This window comes from Apteryx mantelli, chromosome 5 (genome assembly GCF_036417845.1).
Source record: "Apteryx mantelli isolate bAptMan1 chromosome 5, bAptMan1.hap1, whole genome shotgun sequence".
NCBI classification, from domain to species: domain Eukaryota; kingdom Metazoa; phylum Chordata; class Aves; order Apterygiformes; family Apterygidae; genus Apteryx; species Apteryx mantelli.
The window spans coordinates 40,634,285-40,652,478 of record NC_089982.1 but is presented as its reverse complement, the minus strand read 5'-3'; the positions used below and the strand labels follow the sequence as shown (position 1 = coordinate 40,652,478).

At 40.5% G+C, this 18,194-nt stretch overlaps 3 protein-coding genes across 10 annotated transcripts in view; 1 reads left to right on the top strand and 2 right to left on the bottom strand.

The window, feature by feature from the left end:
- The window catches only part of ETFDH (electron transfer flavoprotein dehydrogenase), a 31,578-nt gene extending 27,675 nt beyond the window's left edge, over positions 1-3,903 (bottom strand). For 4 of the 5 annotated variants that reach the window (XR_010884387.1, XR_010884388.1, XM_067297867.1 and 1 more), the window contains exons 1-3: positions 3,850-3,892; positions 1,648-1,794; positions 674-903 (exon numbers count right to left, since the gene is read on the bottom strand). Coding sequence is in view for 3 of the 5 variants with exons in the window: in XM_067297867.1 (XP_067153968.1) it covers positions 674-903; positions 1,648-1,794; positions 3,850-3,883 (411 nt within the window). In the remaining 2 variants the exon portion in view is untranslated. Of the gene's footprint in view, positions 1-673; positions 904-1,647; positions 1,795-3,849 lie in introns of all 5 variants that reach the window. The other variant, XM_067297868.1, reaches the window with a different exon arrangement.
- A 481-nt stretch (positions 3,904-4,384) lies between these two features.
- C5H4orf46 (chromosome 5 C4orf46 homolog) lies at positions 4,385-6,250 on the top strand. Its single transcript, XM_067297865.1, has 2 exons — positions 4,385-4,618; positions 4,852-6,250. Exons 1-2 carry the CDS (start codon positions 4,457-4,459, stop codon positions 5,005-5,007), a joined length of 318 nt encoding a protein of 105 aa, XP_067153966.1. The 5' UTR covers positions 4,385-4,456; the 3' UTR covers positions 5,008-6,250.
- A 256-nt stretch (positions 6,251-6,506) lies between these two features.
- The window catches only part of RXFP1 (relaxin family peptide receptor 1), a 53,837-nt gene continuing 42,149 nt past the window's right edge, over positions 6,507-18,194 (bottom strand). For 3 of the 4 annotated variants that reach the window (XM_013951754.2, XM_013951756.2, XM_013951757.2), the window contains 6 exons: positions 14,920-14,991; positions 12,764-12,835; positions 12,290-12,519; positions 10,160-10,570; positions 9,406-9,624; positions 6,507-7,668 (listed from right to left, as the gene is read on the bottom strand). In XM_013951754.2, coding sequence (XP_013807208.1) covers positions 7,367-7,668; positions 9,406-9,624; positions 10,160-10,570; positions 12,290-12,519; positions 12,764-12,835; positions 14,920-14,991 — 1,306 coding nt within the window. In that variant the 3' untranslated portion in view covers positions 6,507-7,366. The remainder of the gene's footprint in view (positions 7,669-9,405; positions 9,625-10,159; positions 10,571-12,289; positions 12,520-12,763; positions 12,836-14,919; positions 14,992-18,194) is intronic. The other variant, XM_013951755.2, reaches the window with a different exon arrangement.

The window sequence follows — 18,194 nt, the reverse complement described above, 5'->3', positions numbered from 1 at the left end:
GAAAAAACTGTACAAGGTCTTCCAAGTTTGTACATATGCTTGTACTACATCAATATACCAGAGATTTCTAAAGAAGGGAACTCAACTTCCAGGTCTTGTTCAGCCCAGTAAGACAAAACATCTAGTCAATAGCCCACCTCCTGCAGCTCCCAGGTGATATCAGGGAGCTGGCTGCGGGTCAGATGGGTTGTTCTCACAGAGGTGGCAGCTCTCTGCCTGTTACCCTCTCTCCTAGAAGCATCTTAGGTCTCCATCATATCACTATGTCTGCACAAAAATCAGTGTACTGTACATCATTTTCTGAGTATATGCAGAATTACTGTGTAGAAGCAGCAAGTCTGACACTGCAAAGAATCCGTTATCTTACTGCTTATGCACAGGAGTTGGATTCTGCACAAATGGAGCAAATCTAGTGCATCCCAGGATGCACCACACATACTTTGTATGTGCAGTAAGACTACTGTATAAAAAGGCAAAGGCCACAGTGTATCTGTTTAGACATAAAAATTTAGCATTGATGCCCTACAGAAAACAGACTAAAAAGAAGATAGGGTTGGGGTTTTTTTGGCATGTCACCACATTTTAAATGGAACGAAGGTATACAAGAATGAGTTGGATACAGAGTTTATCACAACCTAGAGATGAATTGCAATGTTTATATGTTCATACATACCCCCCGCTCTTTCCAGTCTGGAAAAAGTTCTTCTAAGGACCGTGGCTCAAGACAAGCACCAGAAAGTGTATGCGCACCAATTTGAGCAGCTTTTTCCACCAGACAAACACGTATTTCTTTGCCATGCTCAGCGGCTAACTGTTTGAGTCGAATAGCTGCAGAAAGACCCGCAGGGCCTCCTCCGACTATGACAACATCAGCTTCCTCTGCAAATCTTTCCATGTTTACTCCTTCAATAGGACAAAAGATGATAAAGCAAATGGATCTCAGATTTCTTCTACTCTCTCTCTCACTAAACCTTGCTTTGTGATACTGCTAGCACATATCACGGTAACATTCAGCTTGTGTAAAAGAAGGCTAAATATTCAACAGAATGCCCACTTTGGTACTTGGAAGAGGGTAGAAGGACAGTAGCATTTATTTTGTCAATGTAAAATCAACTCTTTGCAAGTGGTAAGAAGATATGCCATAAAAACATATTCAATCTCTACACACTGTAGATAAGTATCAGCAATGTTAAAAATAAGAGCATAGTTGCCTAGCTGTCTTGAAGACACTTGGTGAAACTCTAGGGAAGAGAGAAAGAAAACAACAAAAAAATCCTGCATATATAGACTGGAATGGCCAGAGATATATATTCCTCTTATTTTGTCATGAATTGTCATGGTGAGAGCAATTGAAAAATCCAAAAGTACGGACCCAACTGAATTAAATCTTGTTGTGATAGTCATTCAAGTAAAAATCATTTATGTATTTTCTTGACATAACTAGAATCAAGTTCAATCTGACCCGATTTTATAGGGCTAAATACAATCATTGTGAGATAGCAACCATAAAATTTAATTTGGAATATTAGTACTGAACTTAACAGAACAGAATCTCTGTAAAAAGAAAAAAAAAAGCAACACATTTCAGTGTTGTTAAAACTGAGTAATAATAATAAAAAGAAGCTTTTAAAATGCAGTTTCACTTACCTTCCCATCGTTTGTCTTTGTCCCGAGGATAAATAGTATAATGGGTAGTTATGCGAGACACAGAGGTAGTAGATGCATATCCTGCAATATACAGTGATGGAAGGCAGTGTCTCTTTATCAACTTTAAAGCACGAAAATACAGACATGCTGCAAAAATAAAAAACAGATTCACCAAATCATTTGCTTCCCCAAATTTTATATTTTTCAGAGACACAAGTGGCACAACAAATATGACAGAGTCTTAGAAGGCTACTAGGTCAAATGAAGACGAGGAAGTGTATATACAGATTTTTAAATTTTCAACAACTAGGATTGTGCATGTGTAATTTTATACTAAAAAAAAAAAAGTAGGGGGCTTTCCCTTTAAGTGAATACCACTCAAGGAACAAGTACACCAGCCAACCAATTCTGACAGCTGACACACTACAGCATGCATGTACAAAGGGAAAAGACATTTTAAGTTCCTATTTCATTGTTAACATCAAAAGATTTATTGCAGACATCATTAAAAAAGACTAAACTGTAGAGAAGACATACAAGTTCATCCCTTTCGCAATCTCAACACATGTTCAGAACACACAGCCTGGGTTGCTGATTCTAAGCAGCTGATCTAAAGTAAATGGCATGATCTACAGTAAAAGCCAAGACTTAAACAAATATACTTTAGTAAAGCTAGGAATAGATACAGGTAATAGATACAGGTAATCTTAACCTTTGCTACAGAAACATTAATTATTGCCACAACAAATGAGTCATTTTCATTAAGCAAATGGACAAATACGTAAGTTTTAAATGAGCAAAATAAGACAAACGGGCACGTTACATGCTTGTTCTAATTTCTTTCAGAAAAAAAAAATCATGTTTTGAAGTTGTATGTGATCTGCACTCAGAGAACTAGTAAATGTAGCACCGAAACTAGTTATAGTTAAAAGGTTTGTCAGGTAATGCACATTAAGTGGTATTTTTCCTTCCATTAAGGATTTCCTTAGTCTAATTTTAGGGCTGAGAGGGAGAATATTGTATTTGAAATACAGTATTTCTGCAAAGCTACATAAGCAAAATCACCAACATCCTATGGCTGATGTGTTTCACTGTCAATGGAGATTAACAAGGCCACCACAAACATCCGCCATCATAACTACATAGTGACAGTTGGGGTACTGGTCTCTATAGGCAAGGTAATAATCTAAAAGTATTATCTATGTCAGTTGCTCAACAGCAATTCTGTACATAACAAACATAACATAACTAAGTAATAAGTAATTCTTATTATGACTCACAAGTACCCTTTACCTGCAACAGGACAGCTTCAAATAATGGATCTGAGAGCAAGCAATGTATTTCATATGCAGGATAACAACTACACCAATATACATTAAAACATGATACCTTAACTTCATTTTTTAGGTGCTTTATTTGAGCAGAACTGATGGTACTGAGTTACATAGTATCATTAGAAATATACTCACTATGCGGCAAAAATAAAAAGCGAAACTGAGTTAGGAATACGTTTGATAATTACAAAGGCAGGTCCAAATTCTGAAATGGCATCTGAGTGGACAGACTCTTTTCATTGAACGAACGGGAACTTGTGTGACTGTGTTATTGCAGAGTTGAGAATTTACAAACCTGATATTTCGCGTAACATGAAGCAATTCAGTATGAAGTGGCGCAAAAAATCTCTAAGAAAAGAGCAAAAACTTGCTCTCATGAAGTTCTTTGACAACTGCTACCAAAACATTATATCTAAGGTTATTACTTCAATAACAACATACATCCAATTGCTTTAGCTTTTCAAACACGTAACGCCTAGCAAAGATCACTCCAAAACAGACACCTTTTCATAGGGCCACGTTACATTTAAGACCAGATAAAGCACGTTAAAATAAAATACACAGCTAGCCCAAACCTTGCCGGTGCCTACTACATGATTTAATCCTCAGAGGGACGTTTAAACGAGCGGAGACCGCCCCGACGAGAACGAGCTGCTGCGGGACAGCGGCCACGCAGCGCCCCCGAAACCTCCCCACGGGCGATGCAGGTGGGGCGGCTGCGGCCTCCCCCGGGGGCCGGACCACCCCGCCGCCCCCGCGCCGCGGCGACCTTTGCTCCAATTCCGCGCCCAGGGGCGGCGCCGCCGTCGCCGCAGGTCGCCGTGCCCCCGCCACGGCCCGGTGCCCCCGCAGCGAGCCGGCGCGTTACCTCGGCTGGAGGACGGGCAGAGAGGCGGCAGCATGGCGGCAGCTCGCGGCTGTGCCCCAGGCGCCCCCCGCGCGCGCTCCCCGGCTCCCCTCGGCCCCGCCGCGCCTGCGCGCTCGGCTGCCTGCGGGGCGACACACGCCCCTCCGCCCCGCCTCCGCCGCGCGGACTACAGCTCCCAGGGGCACCCGCGCGGGGCGCCGGCGGGGACGCATCACGCATGAGCCTCACCACCCAGGGCCGCGAAAAGAGCCCTTTCCCTCCTCTGATATTTAAGCACAGACACATGGAGGTAGCGGCGCGATGGTTTACATGTTTGTGCGCCGTGTGCGCTCCAAACGGGACCAAGCTGTAGCTGATCCAGGCGGGCACTACGGCAAGAAAGACTACCGTTCCCGGCGTGCAGCGCGACGCCCACAATTCCAAGCCGCGCTCCCCGCTCGAGGGCGGTGCAGCACTCTGTCGCCAAGGCGGTGCTTGGTGCGCCGCAGTGCATGCCGGGATACGGGCGGGCCTTTCCCCGGAGCCCTGCGGGCCGGGGTGCGGGGCGAGCGGGCGTTACGGCGGGTGCGGAGCCGTTGGGGCGGTGGCAGCGGTGGGGGAGCGGAGCATGGCTGAGGCGGGGCCGCTGCAGTCCGCGGCGCTCCCGGAGGGCCCGCCCGGCGCCGGGCCCAGGAGGAGCCGCAGCTGGAGCAGGGGGGCGCGGCCGCCGGAGCAGCTCGCCGGCGACCCGCAGGAGCTGCTGGAGGAGGTGGAGATGCAGATCGGCGACGTGAGTGACCCCGCGGCGGGAAGCGCTGGGAAGGGGCCTGTCCCGGGGCGGCGGTAACGGCGGCTCTGGTCCCCGCGGCCTGGACTCCCCCCTCCGCCCCGCTCCTGCCGGGCTCCGGCTGAGGCGTCCCCGCTGCCGCGACCCTGGGATAACAGGGGGCAAACGGGTAGTCAAGCCGGGGGCCATCTCCGGGTGCGTCTGGGCGACCGCCAACTTCTCGCTCTGTCTTCCAGGCTGCCTTCTCGCTGACAAAGATCCTGGAGGCGATGTCTGCTGTATCAGCACAGGTGGAAGAGCTTGCGACCAAATGTTCGGAAAACGCCAGATTTCTTAAAACATGGCGGGACCTGCTGAAGGAGGGGTATGATTCCCTGAAACCCAGCGAGTAACCGTACCGTCGGGGAAAAAGCGGGAACTTCTGCTGCCTGCTGAGGGATGCTGAGGGTGGAGTCATCCCACAGTATTCACCTTTTGCTGACCATGCCTTGTGACACTACAGCTTGGTTGGGATCATACCAGGTTGTCTGCTTATATTAGACTTGAATGTCTTACTGCACGCTGTGCCTAGTATTTTTTTTAACAACTTTTTTAGTGATTTCACATGGTGAGTTTATTTTTTCATCAACTACTCCCCTTGAGCTAAAAGAGAGTTCTTTGGAAAAAACTTGATAACTCATATGTGTATGGATACTGTGTATAAGTCTCTGAGTAAAATAACTTTGTTTAGGGGGAGTAGTCAGTTGTAACTTTTAGACTCTTCCTTTGCAGCTCAGGTGATCTCATATATGAAAGAACTTTCATTTTTGCTAATATAAGGGAGACAAAGTTAACTTGTAAGGTACATCTAGAACTCACCGGTTGTGGGGAAGTGGTATCCTATGAAGATGTATTGTCAGCCATCTTTTTTTAAGAACTTTGACTGTGCTGGAAGAAGCCCTGTTAACTCCAGAGAAACCTGTCAATTTCTCTTTTTCTCTATGCACGCTCTTTCTTCAGGTTGAGGATGGGATACTATGGCTACTGAGGTCTTATTTAAGAGGTATAGATAAGCCACCCTATCCCAAATCTTACTATTTTAGGCAGTATTGCAATGTATTTCTATAAAGCTGCATTTCTTTTACAAAGAGTTTGATAAGTGCAAACAATGTTACACTAGACTTCTTGTAATAAATACAAAGTGCCTTATGCATGGACCATAGATATATGCATGGTAGAAATTTAACTGTATTGCTTACTGATAGGATGGATTATTTTGAAGTATTAGTACAAGCTTCCTTCAGTTAGAAAAGTGTCTGTGAACTGTATTCTCCCATCTCTAGGCTAGCAACTTGTTATGGTTTTGGCCTATTGTATGTCCTGCCTCAAGCAGTAACTAGTTAATCTAGTGTCTACTATAAACAGGACCTTTAGTCTGAAAGATCACTAATCTGTAATACATAGCTGCATTGAAACTTCTGTACCCCTTACCAGAGTAATGTGAAAAAATAATGCTGAAATGCAATGGGAAGATTCAGGAGATTGTGGCTGTACCATGACTTGTAGTGAGCCTAACTTTCACTGGTAGAAGGATTTTTAAAAGACAACCTGTAGTTTTGTTATCGAAAGAATAAAGATGTTACAACAAATTTTGAACTAATTAATATTCTGAGGTTACTCGTAGGAAACAAACAAACAAAAAAACATTGAATACATCCATAATCAACTTTAAGTGAAAACAGAAGTAATGGTAAGGACAGGTGTCCTTATATTCCTTATAAAAAGCAGTTATGGTCACTGAGAATGCTGAGCTGGAATGATAATTAAAAGGGCAATCCACATTGCAGGATTTCACTTGGCTATTTTTTCCAGTAACCTAAAATTTTGCTAAACAACTTGGAGGAGAAGTCACTTTGATCAGCAGATCATCCTTTATTTCAATAAAACATACAGTAGTGGAAACAAGATGCTCAATAACTTTTGATTTCAAGATAATCCAAAATTCTGTAAACAGTTAAAGTGTGAGTCATACTAAACTTTAATTCTACTTCTTACATATTTAGGAAGTTAAGTGCAAACATTTAGAAGTAGCTTTTAACTTTGTTTTAAGAAGCTTCAAAATCCTCAATGCAAAAGAGGCATTTCTTTTATCTTGGGGTTCTAGGCCACTGGACTGAGAGTGCAGTATTACAGGAGAACTAAGGAAGTCATTGTAATTTGTAATGGAAAATGTTCTCTTCAGTAAGTATATGTGAAGAAACTGCCTCTAGCCGATCCTTATACCTTTTTCTGTGTACAAAGATGATTGTTTTAGGTGAGGTAAAATGATTTTACCCTTGTAACACTGGGGAGTACAATATTACTCAAAAGAAGTGCTGAATGGTTGTGCTCCCTAAATTATTTTAACCATAATGCATTTAATTAGATGCACAAGGTGATTAAAACTTAGATGTCACAACACCTATTAAGACTGATAGTCTTCTATTTGTCAATCTCACACTAAATGCTCCTGGGGAGGAGGAGGGAGGAAAAATAGACTGACTTTTCATCCTGATCAAGGATGAGTTGTCAAAGGTCAGGAATTCTTGCGAGATGGGAAAATTATTTTTTTATCAGTTCTACCTGCAAGTAGGCACATTGATCTATCTTCTTCATGCTTGGACTTCTGGTGAGTCAAGCGTCCCCTCGTTATTTTCCTCATTGCTGCAAAGCAGTAAATCCACATATGTGAAGTTAACAGTGCAGATGTCAACATGAAGGTTCAAAAGGTATTTATGTGCATGAATTTAGCCTGGTTGACTGTGTAGTCACTGATGCTTCAGAGGAGTCTGTACAAAGAACAGGCTTTGATAGCTTTGGTGTGATTTCATGCATTGGCCACATCTCTACCCAAATGAATGATGAACCATATGTTTTCTGACTGCCTTTGCTTCTTTTGGATCTTCTTTGTCTGTAATTATACCAGACCTGATGAATCATTTCTTTGAAAGGTCGTGTAGTCAGAGTGTAGAGAAGAGGATTCAAAGCACTATTTATTGGCAGTATAAAAATCACCACCCAAGAAGTTATGGTACCTTAAGGAGGGGGGGGGGGGAAAAAAGGAAGCTGTAATATGTAGTAGTGTTTGTACCCATTAATCAATACAAGCACTCCATGCTGCTGAGGCGCAGCTTCCTTTTAAAAGCTGTGGTCCAGAAGCTTGTGAGGTCATGCACTTCTGGGCTGAGTTCACATTACAACACTGTCATGACACAGTCACAGCCCAGTCCTCTCACTGTTTCATAGGTACTGCCCTCTATTTCAAGGACTCCCTGCAAATCGCAACAATTTTCACTTTCCCTGTAGCTGCATTTGCCTCCTGGTTTTTGACAACTTCTGTAACAATGCTCCCTATTTTCCCCAAGCATACTTTTTGTTCTGGTTGAGCTGCATTTACTTGCCCCACATCTGTTTGTATCCCCTTTGCTCCCTATCTCTATGATCTCCATTCCCCATCCACTTCCCCAAATTAATCATAATTACAACTATATCCCTGATGTCCTGTCCTCCACCAAAGCAATATCCTCCAACCCCTTTTCCCTCAGTTGTTTGTGCTCGTCTACACCAGTTCTTCATGCTTTCCCATGCAAAGTGCATTGTGTACATCTTTATTTCCTTCTTGCTCTGTTGATAAGGGTCTCCATGTTTTGTACCTTCTTGCTATACCAAGGTTTCCTGTTTTCTCCTGCCTATACCAGGCTCTGTGTGCATTTTCCCAGCACCCCATTCTCATCCTTACTGTTGGGGAGGTAAGTCAGCTCATTACCTGAGGGGCAGACATTGCCTTTATTTTTTTCCAATACTTTCTTTAAAATTCAAGTCTTTTAGGTGGTTGGATAACTTCATGACAAAGCATTTTGGAAGATTTAGTATAATTGAAAATATGTGTACGTGATCAACATACCTTTCAGACATTTGACGTTTAAGTCAAAACTTTCAAAGGATAACTCCAGTGCTTTTGGTCAGCATATCAGACAAAGCTAAAATGCTTTCTCACCAATGTATCTGTGACATATATCTGTGTGTGTGTGTGTAGTGATATATATCTGTATGTAAATTCACACAGTAGAGTCTGACAGTCTATTGCTAGTACCACGGTTCGTACTAACATGTTCTTTCCAACAGGGTTTACAAGCCCTACCTAAGGAGTCTGTTTTCCTAGCATGTACTGTTATTGTAAAGAAAAGGAAAAAATAAGGTTTAACTTTTTACCTTTTAAGGTGTTTAAGGCTATTCACACACAGGAATTTATTCACAGCATAAAGAAGATAAGCTTTAAGAAGACTGCCTTATATAACTGATGTTTTCAACTATAAGCATCAGTATGCAAAAGGAATGCTTTTGCAGGGAAAGAATTTTATCGTTAAATCAAGATAGGAAATTTTATACTGTCTTGAACTATATTCAGATAGCAGAACCACCAAAAGCCATAAGATGCAAAAAGTCAGCAAGTTCAGACTTGGTTTTTAAATACATTTTGTACATTTTATAGATATTCTATGGAGACAGACTTTCAAGATTTTAATTTTTGTTGTCTTGGCTGACTCTAATGAAGATGACTAATCTTTAATGATTGTACTAATATAGTTCAATGCTGTAATATAATGAACTATATAGTTCATTATAGTGTGTGTATTATATATATAGATACATAGTGTACAGTTCATTATAGCAATATAGTTCAATACATTCAATTCTTTTTCTTCTAAATTAAGAATAAAAAGGCTTCAAATAGAGGCAGTTGGAACAACTGAACAAAAGAAAGAACCTACCTGGTATTTCTACTTGAAGTAAAGAAAGGAGTTTCAAAATAAAAATGGGTATCCAGCATAGTGCATCAGTAAATACAATGAAGAAAAAACGTTTAGCAAGGGTCATTTCTTTTTTAATATGATTCCGAATTTCAGTAGCTGTAATAGCTGTCTGGTGAACACTGTAGAACATACTTCCATAGGAAAACACAATGATGATAAAAGCTGCCAAATTTACACCTGTTTAAGAAGTTAAAATTAGTTTTATTCTTTGGAAACATAATGGCAATTCCACACGTCACTTATTTGTATATTGGGGAACATTAGGGATAGGTTGTAAAAGGGAATCTTTTGTCTAAACTGTTAGTCCATGAGAACTAAGTGGCCAAACAATCTGAGTCTGTCTTCACTTAAAACACTGAATTATTGCCTATACTCAAGTATATATTTTAATTATCATCACTTGATCAATGGCTGCCATCAGATTCAAATTATGTAGTTCTCTAGTCTTAACATTTCTTTACTTCCCTGACAAAATCTATTTATTCAGGTACTTAATGGATCTAACTTCCTTCTACTTTCTGAGCACTTTATGGATTTTAAGATATGTAAATATCTTTCTATCTAATATGAAATATTCAGGCTGGAAAAAGTCTTTAAGTGCCTACGGGAGCATCTAAGTATGAATTGTGAACATCACAACAAAGCTGTCATATTTGTTTGAAAACTAGGCTCATTATAGCTGCAATCATTATAAAGAAGAAATGCAACTTACCTAAAAAAATGACAACAGAATAAATCTGACTTCCTGAACTTTCTGATTGTTCTGAGTGAAGAGGAAAACAGACGCCATTGGTGCCATAGTAGTTCCTGAAAAATTCCTTATTGCTCAGTGGAATAAAAGCAACAGCAAACCCAATTATCCAGATAAGAACCAAAATGGAAATTGTCCTGCATTTTCTGGGCTTCAAACACCTAAAAGGATAAACTATGCAGATGTATTTTTCCAAAGTCAGGTAAGTCAACAGTAAAACTGACACCTCTGTAGACAGAATAGCCAGCGATCCCACCAACTGACAATGAATACTGTCCATCCATAACTGAGCGTGCTTGTTGTATTCTCCACGATATTTAAGATCAAAAGCTCCAATCACAAATAAATATATTCCCATCAGACAGTCAGCACCTGCGGGCATAGTGCTTAACATCATTATTTACACATCTAAATTTTCCATTCTCTTTGTGCATATGTATATCGAAAAACAGACATACAAACATGTATATAGGAACGTATAGTAACAGGTGTCAGCTAATATATAGATAGATATAAAAGCAATATTATAGTTAAAATAGTATTGAGAATTATAATTAAGGCAGTATAATTCAGTTCTATTCCTCCTTTTTTTGTTACTTTTTTTTTTGAATTTTCATGTGTTGGACTGATTTTCTGTCTTCCATGCTTGTTTCCAAACTGATTTTTTTGAAGCTCAAATAAAATTATCTTGCAGATAGAAAAAGACACACTTTTAACTATAGAAATATTCTTGCAACCTTTTTTTGAATAGGTCTCCTTCTGACATCATTGACATTTGGCTTGCAGATAGTTTGCTTTGATTAGAGCACCTCTACCGGACTCAAAGGTTAGCTTTGATTCATCCACCTTTTAATCTTTCCAAAATAATGTACATAGTCCTTTAACAAGACTTGAAAGTACTCAGCAAACCCAGGCAACACCGAACCTGCTTCTCATTAGCTTAACAGTGAAAGGCGGAATGCAAAGGGAAGCTCCTGTGCATGTCTGGAGTAACGCCACAGGGATCACTCTGATGTTCTTCAGGCTCCTTTTGAGCATTAGAATGACTGTTACTGTTGTAGACCCTTCAGGATCCCACATGTTCAGACATGTGTCTGACCACCCAAAATGATGATGTTGGCTTAAAAATCACAGGCTTAAGAGATGATAAATTTGGAGACCTGTTTAATTTCTAAGTATTAATGATGCATTTGCATCTCATTTTCAAGTCGTCTTCTGCAACTAGGAGGACAACAAGCATTGCTTGCTTTTTAGGTGCATTGAAATATCATGATTTCTCTTCTTTCCTCTACACTGTTTTGTATGGGCTTTCTAAGAAAAGGCTTAATGATAAGCATTTCTGTAATACTAGCCCTGGGAAGTAAAGAGGAGCTGTCAACATAGACCTGAAGACTTCTCAGACATTTTGGCTAGAATTTTTCTGTGGTATTCAGACTGTTGGTTCCAATGGTTAAAAAAGCCAACAAAGTTTCAAAATCAGGGGCATGCTGTATTTAGAAAAGCTGCATTCTTATTTTTTACATGGTTGACAGTTACCTTTCAAAATGTAACTAAAACAATTTGTGAAATATGTAAGTTTAGATAGACACGCTTGTATCAAAACTAAACACAGGGTACTTGGGTTTATAACAACTGTACTCCCAAGTAGTTTGTCTGTAAGAATGTCTTGCTTCTAGGACTAAAATAAGAAACATAAGTCTCAATACTGGACAGCTAGGAGTGACTGATTTTCTATATTTGCACACACAACTATTTGCTCATGCAAAAAAAAAGAATGAGTATAACTATCTTGAACACAAATAATATTTACACACACAAATTACTATTTACAATAACATAGTAAAATCTAGGTTTATGGTCCTTTGGAAAATTTAGAATTTATCTCTTCTTACTGAAGAAAGTGGGAATTTGACACAATGTCTACAGCAGTAAAATCAAACATGAAAGCTTTGGAGTTTATCAACTGGTTACTGTTTTTTGAACAGAGGCATCATCTAACAAGACATCATGGTGTGCAAGATACAGTATTCTGTATTGTCATTCACTACGAGCAGACTAAAGTAATATTCTTTTACATCATGGAATACTCACAGCAGAGAGACATTATGGAGATGGCGTGGAGCTTATTCTCCGATCTGATGTAAGGCCTCATACAGATAACAAAAATATTTCCAAAGCAAGTGACGGCAGACACAACCCAGACAAACACTCTCTGTATAATGCTAGCTAAAAGATTCTCAAGGGATGAAATCCCATCAGTATTAGGCTTACAGCTGCGTACGTGAGGGGCATATCCACAGTACTGGAATTTCTTAAAATATCTAGTTGTGAGAAAACAAAAAAAAGAGAGGTTTTCAGTTTGCTTACCAAAATAGCAAAGATGTCTAATAACTATTTAGAAAAAATAAAATGTCCATATTCTGAAAGAAGAAAAACTAATTAAAAATTGTCAAGTTAGACAATTGATTACATGCCAAGTTTCATACACTTTTGTTTTTAATTATTCAGTATTTTGTAAATTGTAAAATTCAAACCAAAGGAAGCAAACTGGAATTATCTACTTACATGTGGGAAAGGTTTCTAAGGGGTCTGAACATTCTTCTCTGAATGTTTCCAATTTCAATGCCCTCTAAGCTGCTGTAAACAATATACTCTCAATAAAAAGGCAATACAAACTCAGTAGTAAAACAAGCTTACTGAGCGTTTAATTGTGTTCCTATGATTATATGAAGCTAGAGATGAACTTCAATTGCATCTAATCTGTCATCCCTTTGAAACTTAAATGGAAAATCTACATAAAAGCTAAAATGAAATAAAATGAATTGCAGTTAATTCTAATAAACTTGCTATTCTTCCAAAAGCACAAAGGAGGCTCTTTTAGTGCTCTCAGCAGTACAATTTACAATTATTATGTTGCCCTTCCAAAGTATTGATCTACTGATGTTCTTTCATCATCTCTGGGAAAATAATAACTTGTTTTAATAGCAATATTTTACATTTCTTCTCTCTCTTTTATCCCAGAGAGTACTTACCAGACAAATAAGCCACTGCAGGAATTCACTTTTTATTTTGTCAAGAGCAGCAGGAAACTGGTACACAGAACACTGCGTGCAAGGGCTTACTTGCAACACATAGATGGGTTTTCTTATTTTAAAATTTGTTTAATACAAGAAAAAATGCACTATTATTTCCCCTGCAGTGTCAGATCAGTGAAGTGTAACTGCACAAGTTGTTCTTTTAGAACTTCAGTTTTCTGGTGAATGGTATAAACTAGAGGAATATGGAATGCAAATATACAAATTTGGGTTGGTGGGCAGTCTTGCTAGGAGAAAAAAAATAAGGCTCAAACATGGAAACTTGTTGGTTTTAGTTAAGCATTGGAATAAATGTGGGAGCATGCTGTCCCCAGCTACTCCTGTTATTTCAAACTAGGAAACGAGCAACTGGTGTTCTGTGAACTAAGTGCTGAAGATGAAGACGTTAGGTTTCCTATATATCTATCTCTCAAGATTTATTGACTTTATTATTTTAAAAATATGGAAGCTCCTGGTCATTCAAGTGCATGGATTCTTTGGTGTTAAATAATGACTAAAGTATATGCTGCATCCTGACTGCTAGGGAGGTACTAATTAATTATTCTTTCCTGTGCTCACCTGCTTATTTTCATGAAGCTTGTAGAGATGTGGTGTTTTCAAATCTTTAGTCATTTGCCAAATTTAGTTAAAACTAACTAAACTGGATCCCAAATCACCGTGCAAGAATTGGACTGACAAAGGCATATGCACAATTGCTTCTAACTACAACTCAGGATTGAAATAATAAACTCCTATCACTCTCCCATCCAAGGAGACATTTCCTTTTGGTTCCCCATACCCATTTTCAGATGATTACTAACAAGAACCAATGCTGTGCTCTGCTGAGCTGGTTACTGGAGACATGCAGTGGCCTATGGGGATATGTTTAATTTACCACAGGATGGTTTGAGCTTTGCAAGTTTGTCACTGCGCTGTCGCATAGTTTCAGCATTCCTGTTGCAAAATTTGTGTCAGAGCTGCTGTGTTAGTGCACCCACTAAAAGCTCCCTTTATGCTCTTCAAAAGATTTGTAGAAGACCCACCCTCTCTGAAATGACAGCTGTATTTTACTCGATTTGTATTATTCTTTTCATGGCTTAAGCACTAGATTCTGTAAGAACTGAAATATGTCCCAGACTTGTGCATATACCAAACTGCTTTCAAATTACTGTCTTTACATATTCTAATGGTATCTGCCCCTGGTGTTAATAGCCCCAGCTGGGCCTTGTATGACCCTTAAGTTCTATATACAAGTTGTGTGAAGTTGAAAATGGGTTTTGAATTTGGCTTTTGTAATAACTTATTTATGAGCAGTATAGCTATCTATCTGACACCAGTCACATGAATTTGCTTTAATCTTGCTCTGTAATGATGGAATAGACTATGTCATTTGTAAAGCTGGATTTATGATCCCTTTGTGTTGGAACAATTTCCATTACAAAGCTGGTATTTTCAGGAAGGAAAATTTGAATGTTATTAGTAGTTATTCTCCATGTTCAAATTGTTGAGCAACATCAATAAATATAAAATATTTCAAATGTATTTTCTTATAAAAAATATTCTGATTAATGTCCTTCTAGAAAGAGATTTGCATAATCACAAAGAAAATATAGCTAAGATTCTTGTACATAAAAACTTGATACTTACAGGGATTTGAGTTTAATTAGAAAATCAAACTGGTCCATTTGTATTTTCTTGATTGGATTATAAGAAAGGTTCCTGTAAATACAACATAGACATAAGTATTTTTGTACATCTTCCTTACAACTTGTTCGAAAGATAAAGTCAAACTACATAATCCATTTGCATTTTCAGGCTTGTAGTAAGGACTCATGATATTGGCAATTGCAGCTGTGAATAGCAACATTCATTTACCATTGTTTGGCTTACTAAGCCGGTGGAAAGACTAGACCATGCTTTAGGGTTTTGACTATAGAAATATTTAATTATTAAACTTTTTGGACTTGTCTTTTATTTAAAAGAACCTAATTGAACTACATGTATTTAAAAAAATTACAGTTTTATTTTTCATAATCATTTCTGTGTCTTCAAAAAGAGACACAGGCAACGGAATGCAAAACTAGACAGTAGAGTCAATTGCTATCACTCAGCCCAAGCATGTTTCTAGACATATTCCCTTTTCCTCTGTGTAACTTTTCCTCATATAGTGACAGAATTTTGCAATTGTACCTGACAGAAATGGTTCTGGGGGGCTTTGCTCATGAAGTTATTCTTTAGTGAAACAATTGCTTAGGGCAACAGCAAAGTAGAGATACTTTCTCAGAAGGTACATGGAGTACATATGAATAACAGGACCACTATGGAGCCTTGCTGCTGCCCATTTCCTCCCACTTCCTACCTTGTTTAAAATCAAAATGTGGAATCAAGGCAGGATTAAATGTGCAGGGCTGTGCTCTGAGAGGTCTTTACATTTTGTGATTCATGTCTCTCTCAGATTATGGAACCCCAGATCCTGGAGGCAAGAGAGAAAGTCTGGAGGAAGGAAGACTTTCCCTTGGTGGAGGAGGATCGGGTTAGAGATCATTTAAGCAAACTTGACACCCACAAATCCATGGGCCCTGATGGGATGCACCCACGAGTGCTGAGGGAGCTGGCAGACATTATTGCTAAGCCACTCTCCATCATCTTTGAAAGGTCATGGAGAACAGGAGAGGTGCCTGAGGACTGGAAGAAAGCCAATGTCACCCCAGTCTTCAAAAAGGGCAAGAAGGAGGACCCAGGGAACTACAGGCCAGTCAGCCTCACCTCCGTCCCTGCAAAGGTGATGGAGCAGCTCATCCTGGAGGCCATCTCCAAGCATGTGGAGGAAAAGAAGGTGATCAGGAGTAGTCAGCATGGCTTCACCAAGGGGAAATCATGCCTAACCAATCTGATAGCCTTCTATGATGGGATGACTGGCTGGGTAGATGAGGGGAGAGCAGTGGATGTTGTCTACCTTGACTTCAGCAAGGCTTTTGACACTGTCTCCCATAGCATCCTCATAGACAAGCTCAGGAAGTGTGGGTTAGATGAGTGGACAGTGAGGTGGATTGAGAACTGGCTGAATGGCAGAGCTCAGAGAGATGTGATCAGTGGCACAGTCTAGTTGGAGGCCTGTAGCTAGCGGTGTCCCCCAGGGGTCAGTACTGGGTCCAGTCTTGTTCAACTTCTTCATCAGTGACCTGGATGAAGGGACAGAGTGCACCCTCAGCAAGTTTGCTGACGATACAAAACTGGGAGAAGTGGCTGATACACCAGAGGGCTGTGCTGCCATTCAGAGAGACCTGGCCAGGCTGGAGAGGTGGGCGGAGAGGAACCTCCTGAAGTTCAACAAAGGCAAGTGCAGGGTCCTGCACCTGGGGAGGAATAACCCCATGCACCAGTACAGGTTGGGGGCTGACCTGCTGGAAAGCAGCTCTGCGGAGAAGGACCTGGGAGTGCTGGTGGACACCAAGTTAAGCATGAGGCAGCAATGTGCCCTTGTGGCCAAGAAGGCCAATGGTATCCTGGGGTGCATCAGGAAGAGTGTTGCCAGCAGGTCGAGGGAGGTGATCCTCCCCCTCTACTCAGCCCTGGGGAGGCCCCATCTGGAGTACTGCGTCCAGTTCTGGGCTCCCCAGTACAAGAGGGATGTGGCACTGCTGGAGCAAGTCCAGCGAAGGGCTACAAAGATGATTAGGGGACTGGAGCATCTCTCTTATGAGGAAAGACTGAGAGAGCTTGGCCTGTTTAGCTTGGAGAAGAGAAGGCTGAGAGGAGATCTTATCAACGTGTACAAGTATCTGAAGGGAGGGTGTCGAGAGGATGGGACCAGACTCTTTTCAGTGGTGCCCAGCGACAGGACGCGAGGCAATGGGCACAAACTGAAACACAGACGCTTCCATCTGAACATGAGGAAAAACTTTTTCACTGTGAGGGTGACAGAGCACTGGAACAGGTTGCCCCGAGAGGTGGTGGAGTCTCCTTCTCTGGAGATATTCAAAACGCGCCTGGATGCAATCCTGTGCAACATGCTCTAGGTGACCCTGCTTGAGCAGGGGGGTTGGACTAGATGATCTCCAGAGGTCCCTTCCAACCTCAGCGATTCTGTGATTCTGTGATTCTGTGATGTAAGAAAGACTAGGACTCTTTCCACTTCCTTTCATTTCCTATCCCACAGAAATGCATATCTGGGGGTGGACTCTCCATGCTGATCTTTTTCTTTTTCCCATTATGAACTTTTCATTGGTATCTGTTTTGGCTACATGTACAAAGGGCTCAAACTTTCTGGATTCTGCAGAGAACCCCCTGTCCTGATTTAGGGTGTAGGCTCCCTGTCCAACAAATGAGTATCTAGTAATGGTATTCTCAACAGCCAGGATGCTGAACCCACGAAGCCACGGGGTAGCTAACAGGAAATGCTGAGGACCATGGTATCTCTCTGGTGCTTAGATGCTGTACTCTCAATTACCGAGAGCTGCTCTTTCTCTGTCCCATATTCACAATTGTAGGCCTTTCTTGGTCTTGCTGTTCTAAACCTTTTCTTTAAAGCAGGCAAAGAAGGGTCAATTCTATTTCTGTCCTTCTGAAGTTAAAAGCCAAGGAAAATGTAGTAATCAGCCTCTTTTCCAGTAGCAGCATTTGAGATATTTTTAACAGAAAAAAAGAGTGTCATTTGGGGTTTTTTTGAACTCTCTTACGAGAAAGAATTAGTTGCTAACAAGGCATCTCTATGATGATCTTATATATTTATGATAGTTCTATTTTTAGCGCCAAATCCTGATAGCACATTAAAAATCCCTATCAAAATTACTGGATTCTCCTGATATAACTAGCATAGCTCATTTTGTATATACTAACAAGATCTAGAAAAGGAAGAACTTGCTATCTTTTTGGAAATGATAATACACATCTTTTACAAAATTATTCCAGACAAAATGTTA

What these genes read in the sequence shown, in the direction of transcription:
- C5H4orf46 (XM_067297865.1), top strand. Translation starts at nt 4,457, where the DNA reads ATGGCTGAGGCGGGGCCGCTGCAGTCCGCGGCGCTCCCGGAGGGCCCG. An exon ending in TGGAGATGCAGATCGGCGAC is followed by an intron (nt 4,619 to 4,851) that starts GTGAGTGACCCC and finishes TCTGTCTTCCAG; the next exon opens with GCTGCCTTCTCGCTGACAAA.